Source organism: Glandiceps talaboti, chromosome 15 (assembly GCF_964340395.1).
Source record: "Glandiceps talaboti chromosome 15, keGlaTala1.1, whole genome shotgun sequence".
NCBI classification, from domain to species: domain Eukaryota; kingdom Metazoa; phylum Hemichordata; class Enteropneusta; family Spengelidae; genus Glandiceps; species Glandiceps talaboti.
The window spans coordinates 3762498-3778173 of NC_135563.1; the positions used below are offsets into that span (position 1 = coordinate 3762498).

Here is a 15676-nt window from a genome sequence, read left to right on the forward strand (position 1 = left end):
ACTGAAACTCAAGTGGCATGGGGTTATTATTACATACATTTATGTGAAAGGGCAAATTTCCATGAAAACCGGCATGATTTTGTGTGTGGCAAATGATTACATCCTCATTTGCATATCAGTTGCATGCAGGTATGCAATAATGTTTAAGGTATTGCACTGCAATGAAAATACCACTAGTATGCATGCATCAGTGCACGTAATATATCATATTTGCATTGCACATTTGTTACAATATACAATATCAGTGTATGTAGTATTCCTCTGTTTCTTGTCTATTTATCGGCTTTATATTATGTGTTATTTAATACATAATTCTGAATCAAATAAATATAATAATGTTATAATACTATAATACTATAATATTAGTCATATTAATAGAATAATCTTCATAAGACTTTCTCAGCAAATTGAGGCAAGTTAAAATAAAGTGTGTGGCAAACACAGAATGGTGACCATTTGTGATCAATGGTACAAATCAGCTATATCAGAAGGAGTCTACCAGTATTCTTATCCCTTACTTATTTATTCTAACACTCTAGCTTGAAATGCAAAAGTGGGACCCGGTCTATTCTACGGTCTGTTTCTTAGCAACAGTGAAATACATGAATTTACTGACTTGTTCCTTGAGAAAAGTGACCTGCATGTCAGAGCTCACTACAGTCATATCTCAACAAATAAGTTTTGATGACTCTGTGTAGAGAATGTTCCCCTATCTCAATAACCCTATGGGCATACCTATACTGACCTTTTCAGTAATGCGTCAGAGAAGAATTAACAATTCACCTGGGAAGGCTGAAACCTTTACAGAATTTCTTACCTGCTGGAAAGTCATCTTGTGGTATACATGAGAACTTTTTACTCTAATTGCTTTCATTTAGGCATGCTTCAAGGTACAGTAACTCATCAAATGGTCGATAGTATACTAAAGCCTTTAAGAGGACTGAAACTCTGTTTCTGTTCCTTAATCTATCCTCATGTACAATTTACGAATCATTATTCTACAGTTTTCCTAAAATGTACAACATTCTGTCATAGATTCATTCATTTTATAAATACATGCATGTTCAAAATTATTCACAATATGTATAACTACAGGCATACTGCATATACTATAGTAAGTTTTCAGTTAAAATTTGAATGTCAGCTATATTTGTGTGTCATTTGCAACATGACTATAAAACACAATTGTTTAGAGAAAATGTAGGTTTACCTTAAAATCTGTCTACTACAGAAAAATTAATTTGACTATCTATAAAAAGAAAGGATTAAAAGTAATATGCCACTTGTTCAGATGTATACAAACATCCTGATCAACTTTGTGTTTTCAAGAATTTTAGTGGAATAAATAGTCTAGAAAAGTCTAATCATCATTTCATTTTGTTAGAATTCAGACAAGAAACTTCAAAGTTTAAGCCGTTTTTTTCATTTTTAGTGTGACAGTGAAGTACTGAAGTATGAATGAAGCATCAAAACGATTTCAGGGACTCTTTTAACTACTGGTAATACTAACCCTAGGGTAGCTTTCAAAAGTCATATTAAACTAATGCTACTGTAATTTAATATGTCAAGTTTATGTTGTTAAGTGTGATGCAGTTGTTCACTTTGTACCATAGCCTATGAATTGATAGTAAATCACGTCAGCTAACTTCTTTTTAACTACTCCTAGAGATAAGTTTCTACATTTTCTGTACAGTTTCCAAAGCGATACTGTTCTACACAATACTATCTCAGTTGTTAGTATTTTGGGAACCATCCTCTTTGAGAAATCAAAACCTTCACTCATATTCGATGGTTTACATCCATTTGTGTTCCTTTGAAGGACCTACACCAAGATTCTGTGGCTCCTACCAGAGGGTATTTATTGTAAACAAACTTTCAAAGCAGATAGAATTTGGACAAAGCTATGCTAAATATATTGTCCATTTTTATCCAGAAAATGCAGAAGAAATGACAAAAAAGAGGAAATTGATGGTTCACACTACATACTACCTTTTGAGCATCATCTGTTTCATTGTATTACTGCTACTATGTTCTTCCTGATTTTAAAAGTCAACAAGTTCTCTCCATCCTGATCAGCTGTTTTCATACCTGTTTAGATCATTTCAACGACACAGCAGCATACTTTCCACACACTTTGACTATGATAGAAAAGTCTAATAAATGTCTTACCATTCTAATTTTTCTACATTAATGTAAAGTCTTTGGATTATGACAATGCTAATCTGATTGGCTCTAATTTCCAGGCAAGCTGAAAAGGGTATTATAATTTCCATCCTGGGACTACACAGTAGTGCCCACGCTTTCATTTTATCAGCATCTGTGCACATTTCTGTGAATGCAGTTCTAATCAGTTAGACATTCCCATAATACAACTGCTGATAACTCTTTTATTTCAAGCCTACACAAAGCAACAACACACTTTTTTTCAATTCTCCCATGGATGACTGGTAAATCATTTAATTTTCCATTATTTCCCTGATGGTCAAATCAATTTCAGGTTTAATGTTATCAATGGAAAAACCATCAATGTGTCCATACTTCTAATGGCTTTTTCTTTTACTGCTCACACAATAGTTATTATTCATTTTAGTAGCAAAAAGTTTCAAATACCATCTCACCTAGTGATTCTTTACTGTACTGTGTAAATTTACTGAATTAATTAAGGGGAATACAAGCATAGATGGTTTGTCATGTAGTCATTTTGCAGTTTTGGAAAGAGTAGGCTTGCATCTGTGTATTGTTCACCTCTAGGGAATGAAGGTATCCTTATGGAGGTGAATGTCTATCAGTATTCAATGACCACAATTAACACTTTGGAAGTGGTCAGTTGGTGCCTCATTAACATATCTAACTTCATCTCTTTTGTTCTTGGATGCTATCAGCTTGGCCAGGCAGCTTGGCCTGCATTTGCAAATGTTTTCTTCAAGCAGTTTACATCTTTGTTTGGTTTTGTGTCACAGTATGCGACTGAAGCATCAGAAAAGACAGACACAAAACAGAACAGCTCTTTCCTTGAAGGTGCAAAACTTAATTGTTACCAATATTAATTTGTGATTAGATAAGCACTCCCTACTCTAAATTGGTTCTTTGTGAACATCAGCTTTAGATTAAATTGAAACTGATGTTTATCCTTTCTGCATGGACTTGTTATTATCCATAATCTTTTATGGTTTTCCAGGTACACTTGATAAGCTGAATTATCAGAGATGCTGATTGGCACATTTGCCATTAGAATCATTACCAACAATGCAATGAAAATCAGTTTGGGATGATGATTGAAAGTTTCCCATTAGGATCATTACCAACAATGCAATGAAAATCATTCAGGGATGCTGATTGAAAGATTTACAATAGAATCATTACCCACAATGCAATGAAATATGGTAAGAGTGCTGATTGGTTCATTTACAATTGGCATCATCACCTACAATGCAATGACAATTATTCAGAGATGTGATTGGAAGATTTATCATTAGAATCATTACCCACAATGCAATGACAATCATTCAGGGGTGCTGATTGGAAGATTTACCATTGGCATAATTACCCACAATGCAATGAAATATGGCTAGAGTGCTGACTGGTACATTTACCATTGGCATCATTACCCACAATGCAATGAAATATGGCTAGAGTGCTGACTGGTACATTTACCATTGGCATAATTACCCACAATGCAATGAAATATGGCTAAAGTGCTGACTGGTACATTTACCATTGGCATCATTACCCACAATGCAATGAAATATGGCTAGAGTGCTGACTTGTACATTTACCATTGGCATCATTACCCACAATGCAATGAAATATGGCTAGAGTGCTGACTGGTACATTTACCATTGGCATCATTACCAACAATGCACTAAACATCATTCTGGGTTACTGACTGGAAGATTTACCATAAATTCCATTCCTTCAATGCACTGCTGGATTTCACCACTATACCCACAATGCCATGAAGGGGACAATTCTTAGAAGTTTATATGAACATTTACAATTGATGCCTCGATTCATAATACAATGGGAATGGTTGATTGATTGTAAATTTCCCATTCATGAGATTACCGAATGATAAAATATATGCGGTAATAACCTGAGTTGTTCCTTTCATAATTTTTCAGGTTGCCTTGGAAGGTTGACACAAATCTATAGCATACAGTAATATTATGATCTATTAAATATTCCATAAATATGTAAATATACACATACATGTATTCATAGCCGAACTGTGAAAAAGCAATTTGAGCAAACACAACCATGTAATGATGTATGGTTACATCAAGTGAGAGTTTTATCATGAGACTATGAGACTAAAGCAGTGTCATGATATAAATTATAAACATATCAACTTTCCAATGATTTTAGATTCATTTTGAATATCATTGTTGTCTTGCTAGAATTCAATATAAAATTTCTCATATACATGTACAGCAAAATGTCAGCCACATTTTCTTCAAAATTAGTTCAACACTGTGACCATTTTTGTATTGCATTACTTAGCGTGACGGCTCTTTATGATATATCTTTAAAAAGTCAATTTGCTGCGAAAGCATGACTGAAAAAAAAAGACGCCTTGTACAACTCAATTATTAGGGTTGATTAGCCCTTTAGTTGACTGTTGTCCTTGTCGTACAATGGGAAATTAATGAAGCCTAAAATGAGAATGGCAGGCCGGTTACGATAACTGAATGATTGACATAACCCTTCCCATTGGGTCATGTGTATTTGTAGCCCTAGGTTCAGATGTCACCTCTTTTATTGTTTGTTTCCCTCAGGTCTGATCTTTGTTTTTCATGAAACTTTAATCTTGTCAATGACAACTGGATGGATAGTGAATACCATTTTACCAAGCTACTAGAGTGGACTTCTATATGTACACTATATTTAGTCCTCTAGCAATATCAGGGCAACATATGGTAACAGAAACATTTATTCAGCTATCATTAGATATAATAGTATGCATCTATACTAATCATATCAAACAATCTTTAAAAAGCATTGTACCATTAAAAAAAAATAAGATATCAAATTTACTTCAATTACTATGTAACTTGGCATTTATAGCAATATACAGACACATACTATGTTGATACATTTAGACAGATGTGTATGCAGAAGTTATACATTTAGATGTTATTCCCCAATATCTTTCTTCCTTCAGCCAAGGAAAATATGAGTGACCTAAGGGGCCTTTGTCACTAAGAGTCGCTAGACTCGTAGTGACAACCCTTAGGTCACAAGTATTTTTCAGCTGAATGAAGAAAAATGTTGGAGAATAACATAATTATACCAGCGCCAGTAATATCAAAGAAAAATCGCTGGAAAGTAATTGCAATTTTGAACATTTTGACTTGTAATATGAACACAGCAGAACTAGTATTAGTAAGGTAGACATGTGTTGTCGTGTGACATAGACGTGCCTTTTTTTTTTGACATAGAATGACTGGAGCGTATATTCCATATTTTTTGTTCAACTTGGCTTGTGCATGGTGTAATGGCATTTATAGCAATATACAGAAAGCATACTACATTTAGACAGATGTTACAGGTATGCATAACAGCAAGTCATATATTGATGAATATGAGTCTGTGTACATAAGTTAAACTTTAGAAAACATATCACTCAAAACTTTACAAAACACAACATCCATATGAATATGGTAATATCCAAATTATATGGATATCATTACATACATGTATGTATATTATGAATGAAAGAAAAACACAACATAGAAAAACACATGATTCAAATAAGACATGCTGAACACTGTTTTTCAGATCCTTATCATCACTGTTTTAAACACATACATGTACATGTACATAGTTATTTGAGGGTTTGATGAGTGAGAAATGGGGATGACAGTGTACAGTGATGGAAATAGGGAATTTCAAATACCTCGTCGTCTTCCATATGTCCTTGCTGCATGCGTTAGGAGAAAGAGAAATGTAATCAGTATATAAATAAAGTCTATTAGTACAAACTACTGTTACAATAAATACAAAGTCATGAATCTACACTGAATATCTACATGTTATACATAGATTTTCACTAAAATCTGATGCAAAATGAAAGAGATTAAAACAAAGTATTCACCAATGAAGCACATTATTAAAGGACAACACACTTATAAAGGTCATAGAACTACAGGGTAATCCATATCTAACCATAATATATGGGAAAATAGCCGCAATAATTCATTTAGACGGAATGGCTTTCAAAGGCATTAGATGAAAATTATGAGTGACACTTTCTAAATGTAGAAAAAAAGGCCAAAAAAACTGATAAGGATCAATACTGACATCAAAAATATATGCCACATCTGACATTATGATTGGTGCATAAAGTCTTAAAGAGTTGTTGATAATATAATATGGTCAACAGTGCAAATTAGCAAGTTATACTGGATTCCATTTGGGAAGAGAATTATGTTACTCTGTTTGCACACTGTGCAAACATGCTACATTTGTAACTTTCATGTACCATACAAATGTGATGTCAACACCATGAAAACATTAGTGTAGAAAACTTAACGTCAACATGGTAACTAATCTTAAAGATATGGCACATTATACATCCAACAACATGATACGAATTATGTATGTATGTATGTATGTATGTATGTATGTATGTATGTACGTATGTATGTATGTATGTATGTATGTATGTATGTATGTATGTATGTATGTATGTATGTATGTATGTATGTATGTGTGAATTCTGTGTGTGTGTGTGAACTGTGTGTGTGTGAACTGTGTGTGTGTGTGTGTGTGTGTGTGTGTGTGTGTGTGTGTGTGTGTGTGTGTGTGGTGTACACATACTTTTATACAATACTTTTCATGTTTTATAATTATATACAAACATATTATGCAAATGTAAAGATATATTGTATATCCTTAAAATGAATTGTTTACCATTACAAGAAGATCAAATTACATACTAGTATTGATGGGTGGTAATATCTATATTTTCTTTAAGACACGTAATTATGTCAATACCTTGGATGATTAACGGTGACCTCATTATGAAATTACATTTTGTTCTATTGTTATGCATGAAGCCATTACTATGAAAATAATTAATGTGTTATGTTAACAATAGAGCAGGTATAAAGTCATCAATGTGACCTAATTATGCATGTACTGCGGGAAGCCATGGAATGGGAATGATGAAATTGAATGGTATAGTAGAAATATACATTCACTTATTTTCTAATATAAAATTTAACAATCTAAGAATTAACTAATAAGCAATCCCTATTGAAAACCACTTGGGCAATATTAATTCAAAATATGTACAACATTTCACTATTGAAAATATAATAAAGAAATGGAAAGAGTATTAACCAAGATTAAGATTAAATCATTAATGAGTGGGAGTAAAATTAGTTTTTTGCCATATACTGTGCAATTGATTGAGGTTGTACATTATGTTGGTAAATACCAAAGTGCTACGTCTGCCATGAAAATCAGTTCTATGCTCTAGATGTACACTGTCAGGCAAATGTCATATTTTAAGACAATTAGATGTTATTCCCCAATATTTTTCTTTGCTCAACCAAGGAAAATACGAGTGACCTAAGGGACCTTGTCGCTATGAATGGCTAAACGAGTAGTGACAAACCCTTAGGTCACTCGTATTTTTCAGCTGAATGAAGAAAAACATTGGAGAATATCATAATTATACAAGCAACAGTAACATCATATTTCGAACACAGCAAAGTCAGTCATGTAGACATGCGTTGTCATGACACAGACATGCGTTGTTATGACAAAGAACGACCAGGGTATATATTCCATATTTTTTTGTTCAACTTGGTTTGTGCATGGTATAATTACCAGTTATAAGAAGCAATAAGAAAAAAAAAAAGAGTTTGGCAAATTGTTATCATCAATTTTTAATTTCACTATTTTTAATGTAAAAATTTTACAGCACTTTTATTCCACAATTTTAAGCCACCATATGCATGCATGTTCATTTGTATAAAACCTATAAATTTGGTATACTGAAACCAACCCTACCATGTACACAGTCACATGTACTATTGACATAATTTGTTTGAAATGACCACAAATGACTTGTGCACGAGTGAATACTTTAGAGAATTATATGATACACTTCTCAATGATAATAAAGAAGTCCTTGGGGACTTCATTTCAGAATTAGAAATGAAAGGAATAAACCATCTTCAATAATCTAACGATATGATAAAAAGACATTTTTTCCATTATGCATGAGAGTTGAGTTTCTTCTTGAGTTGAAATGACTTCAATGTACATTGCATCTACCTGATAGAATGCCATTTTCAAATAATTTAGCTCATAATCAAAGAAACATTGGGGTCATTTGATAACGGTCATCAAATCAGAGCACTGGGATGTAGTTTACATTACAAAAGTCAGTCATGTGTGAAAATAAAACGACGTAACCGACCACAGAAAATGAGCAACAGAAACTTGGGGATTGTCCAATTTTCTCCACTAGTCTTTGGACACTGATATGAACAAACCGTAAATGCCAAAGTTTCACTTTAAATACCACAGAAAGTGATCTACACCAGAGAGCAGGTCATTTTCCACAAACAGGAAAATGGAAGTGACAGCTATACCTATTGATTAAAAGATACGAACTCTTTACTTCAGTTCTTCTATTTTTAGACAGATTTCTGTACACTGTAAAGATAAACTAACTGAGATGTAAACTGCCTTGAATTGGCGGCATTTGAAGAAAATTAATATTTGATGTTGTTAGCATTATTTATACTGAACTACAAATTGCTGCGTTTGGGTTAATTTAAACTGAAAGTGAGGGGGCAGATGGAAGGAAATCCTGCACACACATTAATGGATTTAGCTTTAATAGCTGAAATTCATCTCATGGTATTATCTAAACAACTCAAAATGTCAAACTTGCTTTGATTTTGGATAATCTGATTCTTTCTTTTGAATATATTGGTACTGCCTTGAAATGAAATTTGGTAATTATTTTGATTCTATCAGCATTTTATAATAAAATCTATTTCTATTATTAGATTTACTTTTTGCCTCGCTTCTTTAGAAACACTTGACATTCTCTGCATATATGCAGTGAACATACTCTGATAGCCACGAAATAGATGGAGATAATGTAAATATTCAAACTTCAATGTTTGCACAAAGTTTCCTGAAATATCTTTAAAAGTCTAAAGAAACCACAAATACACATACATGTACATGTATATGTACACAAACACACACATACACAAACACACACACACGCTCACACACACACACACAACCACACATACACACAACCATTAATTTTAAATTTAATGGATATAAATAATAAAAGTTATATTTAAAAGCAGTTTTAAACTGTAATACATAATTACACACTACCTAAAATACAACCAAGGACATGTACATTACACTAAGAAGTATCAAACAACAGAAAACTGCCTAAAATAGATCTGATACTACATGCATTCCTTCTGTCACAGTATAGTGTTCCATGTTTCTATTCCTGGCTTGGATATACCATTCAAACATTTATGCTTAATGGTCCAAATATTGTAATTCTTACAACAGGGTTGTCCAACTTTGCATTTCAGTCATAAATCATATGAAAATTATAAATTTCTAGGGAACATAAAGATTTATACTCAAGTAAAAGTTAATTATTACCCATTTCCCTTCAAATCCACTTCTGTGCATCAATGATTTAGAATATGTCATGAGTTAAAAATACCCTTAAAACAAACACACAAACCAAGTTGACCTTGATGATGACACATCCCTGATGTATATTTTAATCAAATAATTTTTCTATATGGATATATAAATATTGCTAGTTTTGATATTCTACATCATATTTTTATCAAAATTTACTTTCTGTTGCTCAGTCCTATAATTTTATTGATCTACAATATACAATACGTCTAATTTTATGCGTTAGAATAAAATTTTGTCTTTAATAATTAAAAGGAAAATTATGAAATAATGCAGAGGTGAAACTGTCAGGATCACATTGTCTATGGTAATTTTTACCAAATAAAGTGACATGGTTCACTAACATGTAGAGATGTGACATTTATCGTATTAATATTTCATTGTTAAAATTGTAGTCACATATTTTCACTTTCAAATAAATCCCCTTCTGACATTCCTGTATAATGCAGGTCATGGACTCCAATTCTCCATTTTCTCTTTACTATCAACCATGTTCTCTCCCCCACAGCTACTTAAATCTTGCAAATATCGTAAGTGATATGGTAAGTTAATCAGTGACGTCAGTGAAACTGTAATTTCTGCCTTGAAACAGCAGCTAGCATGCAAGGCCAACGCCTGGTATAATTGAATGTCCACCTTCTTTTGAATTGGATAATTGCTTCTGCAATTGTGTTACCTCCAGGGAACAATGTTAATCAACCCATTCATACAAGAATCATACTTTCACCACAATACAACTCAAATTACATGAAATTTCACCATTATGCCATTTCTCAAATGTAAAATACTTCACTCAATACAGTGTGATTTACCAGTTAAACAAAATGACAGCGTTTCAAATTACATACAGCAAAATGCATAGCTATAAATGAATCCGCTACCTAAAATCAATTTCAATTACTCTCATCAATGGCATAATTCACGTAGATTCATTAAAAACGTGATTGATGGTCATAAATTTTTCTCACTCACTTCTGACCTGGAAAATATACAGAACATATCAAGAAATTTACATATCTAGGTTTTCAGGCAAATGATACATGTAATACACATGTTTCTACGAAACAAAATAATCTTCTTTACAAGAGTAGCAGCTGCTGGAAAGTGACAAAAATGACATTTTTTGTATGTTTTGTGTCATAGTATACTTCAAATAAAATCCACTTGAAGGGAAAGAATTTATTTTCACTTCACATTTTGGATTTAAAATTGTTATAAATCTTTTGTTACTTGTAAGCTTGACAATATTTCCTTTTTGTATTACATTTTATGGTCTCACTGCAATTGCATAGCACTTTGGCACTTTTTGACCAAAAGCTGCATTGAAATTTGTGACAGCTGTATGGTCACACTTTTCAGAGTTTTATTGGTTTTTGTATACTTCAAAGAATAGACATTATCATCCATGTAGGACCTTGTATAGATTTTACTTCCTGGCTCCGTACAAAATAGTCTTAAAATCAGCTTCAGGAAAGACTTGTCATGCATGCTGACAAGCTTTCTATGAGTTGCTATGGTTGTGACGTCAATAATCACAGAGCTTCTCTCACGATTTCCATTAACAATCCATCTTGTAATGTAACCACCTGAGCAAAATAGTATTAACAACCTCAAATTCCACCACATAAAAAAAAAGCATTTTTCATGGTAGAATTCATTTCAACCAACCTAATTAGAGTGAATTGATAGAATAAGAATATTCTGCTGTTATTTGCGTTGTGTTGTGGTAGTTCTCAGCCACTTAATCTCTGACCTCGCTTTCTCTAATGTGATCACAATTATTGGCATCCTAATTCAATTCTATATCATGGCAACAATGCCGGGGTCTCTGGAATACCTCTCTCTATTTTCTCCTAACCTTCCTAGATGACAGAAACAAAGAAATTATATTTCATTTTAGCAATATTGTAGTTATTTTAATCTAGCGAAGCTATGACTGATGTGATTGAAACTACACTTACTTTGGCTAGACGAGTGGACATTTTATTTTCATACAGCTGATAAAATTGCTATCATGTCGGAGAAATTTGTGTTGAAATCATTAATATTCTGAATGGGCTGTTACAACACAAGAATAGATAGTATATACCAGTACAGTGATGTCACAATTCCTGGATTTGGTTGGATGGTGGTATCCTTTTATGCAACTGTCACATCTGTGGCAACCCTCAGATCTGATAAATGCTTGCTTTTTAATGTGAATACCATGTAGAGGATGCATATCTAAGAGAGGTATTAGGAGGGCAGACCTAATAGTGGGGGCTATCTCACATATTACAGATATGGTCAACTAATGGACTTGCACACATTCCATCAAAGATGAAATTGTAGATACTTTCATGTTATATGTGTAACTATTAAGGTTGGAGTACATATGTGTCAATTCAAACAGTCAATCAAAGACAATTATACACAGTGCACCTTCTAATAAGTCATTATTAGGTAAGGTAGTAATTTGTAAGTGACAGCACTTTGCCATTGGAATACACTTTTCAGACTCATAGAACACATAACCACAAATTTACTAAATGGGCCCCTGAAGGATGCTTCAACTTGAATGGATAACACACTGTTTGTCGAGAAAAAGAATGAATTAAACATGACAACAGCTGCTCATTCTGATTTGAAGGTGATGTTATACAGTCTCCATTCCATCAAAGAATAAAATAATTCTTTTCGACATCAAATTTCAAATCTTTCTGGTAATTTACTCCTATAAATTGACATACGAAGGCAATTAAGGTACATACTGTAATTGGTATTGAACAAACCATTAAACCTGGAGTTTGGCTCCAGGGTTTATGAACTAGCATGATGTAGCTCTCAGACAAAACACTCCAAGGTTGTACAATGTATTTATTGAACTGTTGTCCACGACATTGGATCAGTACATAGAACATGTTGATTCTAAATTTCAACATAATATCCAACAAAGCAAACATTTCAGCATACATTATGAATGTGTGGTTGTACAAGTTGGGTGAAATTTGCATATGAATGCATGGATTCACAGACGTATTACTCTGTAACGTGTCATGCAAACTTTGATTTTCAAAAACAACAAGTAACATCAATCTATTCCTTGACGGAAGTAATTCCTCCATAAATTGGTAAACAAGTCTTGTTAGCCTATTAATTGGACATACTTATTTGAATAAATAACTAGTGGTATGCTGAAAAATATCACCTTAATGCCAACAGACAGATTTGTTTACTTGGATAAGCATGTATTGATGGTAATTTGTTACATAAATAAGTCATACAGGCAAAGATAAATAATTCAGAAAGTGTGGTGTTTCTTGCACCTGAGCTAAATCTCAGTCAGTGTTCAGTGCTGACTTTGTGTCTTGTGACAGTATTCAGGCTTGCACAAATCTTTTATCACATCTAATACCAGAAGCACAAGGCAAGTGATTACAAGGCATTTGTAAGGTCAGCAGATTTGGCTTCATGTCATTGACATTCTCCTCATTGCTTTGTTTTGTAATTGAGCTAAGTCACAAAGACCTTTAAACTGTACACAAAGTACAATAAGCTTATACACAATCAGTATACTTTGAGTGTGTATAGTACAAGGGCTTCACAGTAATATGTGGTCATTGGAAACAGTATTGAGACTATCATGTGGTGGGGGTGGGGGGTAAAACTGGTTACAACAACTGGTTTATATGAAGGTGTGAAGAGTTGAATGAGCTAAGTTTGTTGAAAATATATTTTTATAAAGAACGATTATAAATACATTATTTACAACCTAAAATATATTAATGCCTTGCAAACTTTTGAATCTGTGATATCAAATTAACAATTTCCAACAGCGTAGTGAATGTGTTATTGAAAGTTGCTTTCAAAAAACACTTTTCATGAAGTAGAAATACATTAACTTTTAACATAATGCCTTATGCAATGGAATCAAATTTATGATATTAAAAAATCTTGCCTTTGATAAACCATTTTAACAGCATAGTAAAAATAAATAGGCAAAAATTTATTTCAACTTAAAATTAGTATCAGAAGTTAATTGTTAATGAAGTCTTTGTAAGTACATGTACTGGTATAAAATCAGTTTTGCCAACATGTAATGTGAAATAATACATTGCTTAATTCATTCGTAGACACAAGCTATATAATAAATTTATTATATGGAATAGCTGACAATGAATCAGTTGATTTGTTAATTTCACAGCAGTTGACTTGTAACTTGAACCCACTTAAAAGACGGAGTAACAAGACTGGCTCAATTACGCTAACAACATCTCAATTATTATGTTTGGTTGACAACCATTATATTTACTAAGTACTGAATATTTTTTTAAAAGGTGACTTTTTGTTTTGAGGAGCCAGAACTGTTGTATTGACAATCCTGACCATCATTATATTAAAATGTTGTGTTTTGTTATTGAATTAATGGAAGTACTACGACTTTCCATCAATACAAGACACAACATGACATAATGGCAATTCAAGAGCTTGGAAAATAAATCATTATTTGAAATAATGAACATCTTAGGTTGTGGAAAACTTCATCAATTCTACTTCAATCATTAACAGAGTACCCCCTGAGAGCTCAAACTACTCAATCCATCATGCCATTCCACCAATCACAATATAAAAACTGGGTTCAAGGAAAATATTACATCTAGGAGTTTATTGATAAGAAACACTATGAGACAAGGCAGCAGCTATTTTGCAATGAGTTATTGATAACAGGCACACAAGGAAGCGTACATGTAAGTACAGAGAAACCAACGCATATGATTGGTATTCCACTCATGTATTCTAAACATGAGACGTGGCCAGCATATACAAATAATGCAATATAACTACATCCTAATACTGTATGTATGTCCACAGCTTTACAGTTAGCATAGTTAGAATGCACCTCACTAAATTGTGCTGTTTTCCATTGACGTCACAACCTTATGTAAAGACAGAATGCTGTGCCAAAATCATCCATTTCGGTTTATCAGATTTTACCTACTTCGGCACAGCGCCAGATGTTGTTATTTCAACAAAATTAAATTGCAATTAAAACAGTGCTTCTTTAGGTACATTTCTTGTGTGATACATAATTATAACATTGCTTAATATTATCTATTTCACATAAACTGACAGATGTAAACAACCTTTATAAAGAGATGTGAACAGTCCAACTTAATATATCATTCCCCACAGAAAATCATTCCTGAACTGTAGGAACATGCTATGATTAACAACCAGGTGTTGTTGTAGACATGCTTGGTAAGAAAAGATGTGATGCATGATAAACTCTGTGTGGTAACAGTCCTTTCATTTCTGACTGGAATTGATAAGTAGTTTATCACGAATCTAACAAATTCTGACGGTGTGTCATTCACTTTGATTAAAAGTGCAATATTGAAACGTCTGTCCTGCCTTATTTTCTAATAAATATGAAAGATCTAACATAAACTATGGATAGTATGGTTGTAGATCACTTCAATTTCAGTGCAGTTTCAAGGTACACCATATGGTGAGATGAAATCCGCTTTAAAAATATGTATTTAATATAATTTTTCATGGAAAACAATGTCGCACTTTCAAAACTGAAATTTATGAATACTATGAAAATAAAATAAAGTATTAAATAATTACGGAACATCTATAACTAATACAACAGGCAATGAGAGCACTCTAATTATAAAATATCCCTGTTGAAGTTGATTCTCAAATATGAACTGATTTCACAAGATGTGAAAAATAACTTTTATGATTAATATTCATGTTGGAGTACTTCAAAAGTTAGGTCAGTGTTTTACAACATTTATTCTCAGCAGTGCATTCATGTAGAGTGACCTTGGAAGGTGTCACCATAAATCTATCCTATCCATTTGACAAAATATGATGCCTGTAATCTTTACCTCAAACCTATCATAAATATGCAAAACTGTAAGCATCTACATGTAGTAATACTGTCAATGCAATTCATAATTTTTTATACATATTACACGTTCTG

At 32.8% G+C, this 15676-nt stretch overlaps 1 protein-coding gene and 1 long non-coding RNA gene across 3 annotated transcripts in view; both read right to left on the reverse strand.

Moving 5' to 3' along the window:
- Positions 1-15676, reverse strand: part of LOC144446715 (uncharacterized) — a 173024-nt gene that overhangs the window by 80772 nt on the left and 76576 nt on the right. The window lies entirely within an intron of this gene.
- Positions 1-15676, reverse strand: part of LOC144446476 (cytoplasmic polyadenylation element-binding protein 2-like) — a 66574-nt gene that overhangs the window by 24939 nt on the left and 25959 nt on the right. Inside the window, exon 4 of one of the 2 annotated variants that reach the window (XM_078136244.1) lies at positions 5897-5920. The exons of the other annotated variant lie outside the window; for it this stretch is intronic. Coding sequence (XP_077992370.1) covers positions 5897-5920 — 24 coding nt within the window. The remainder of the gene's footprint in view (positions 1-5896; positions 5921-15676) is intronic. 2 annotated transcript variants of the gene reach the window in all.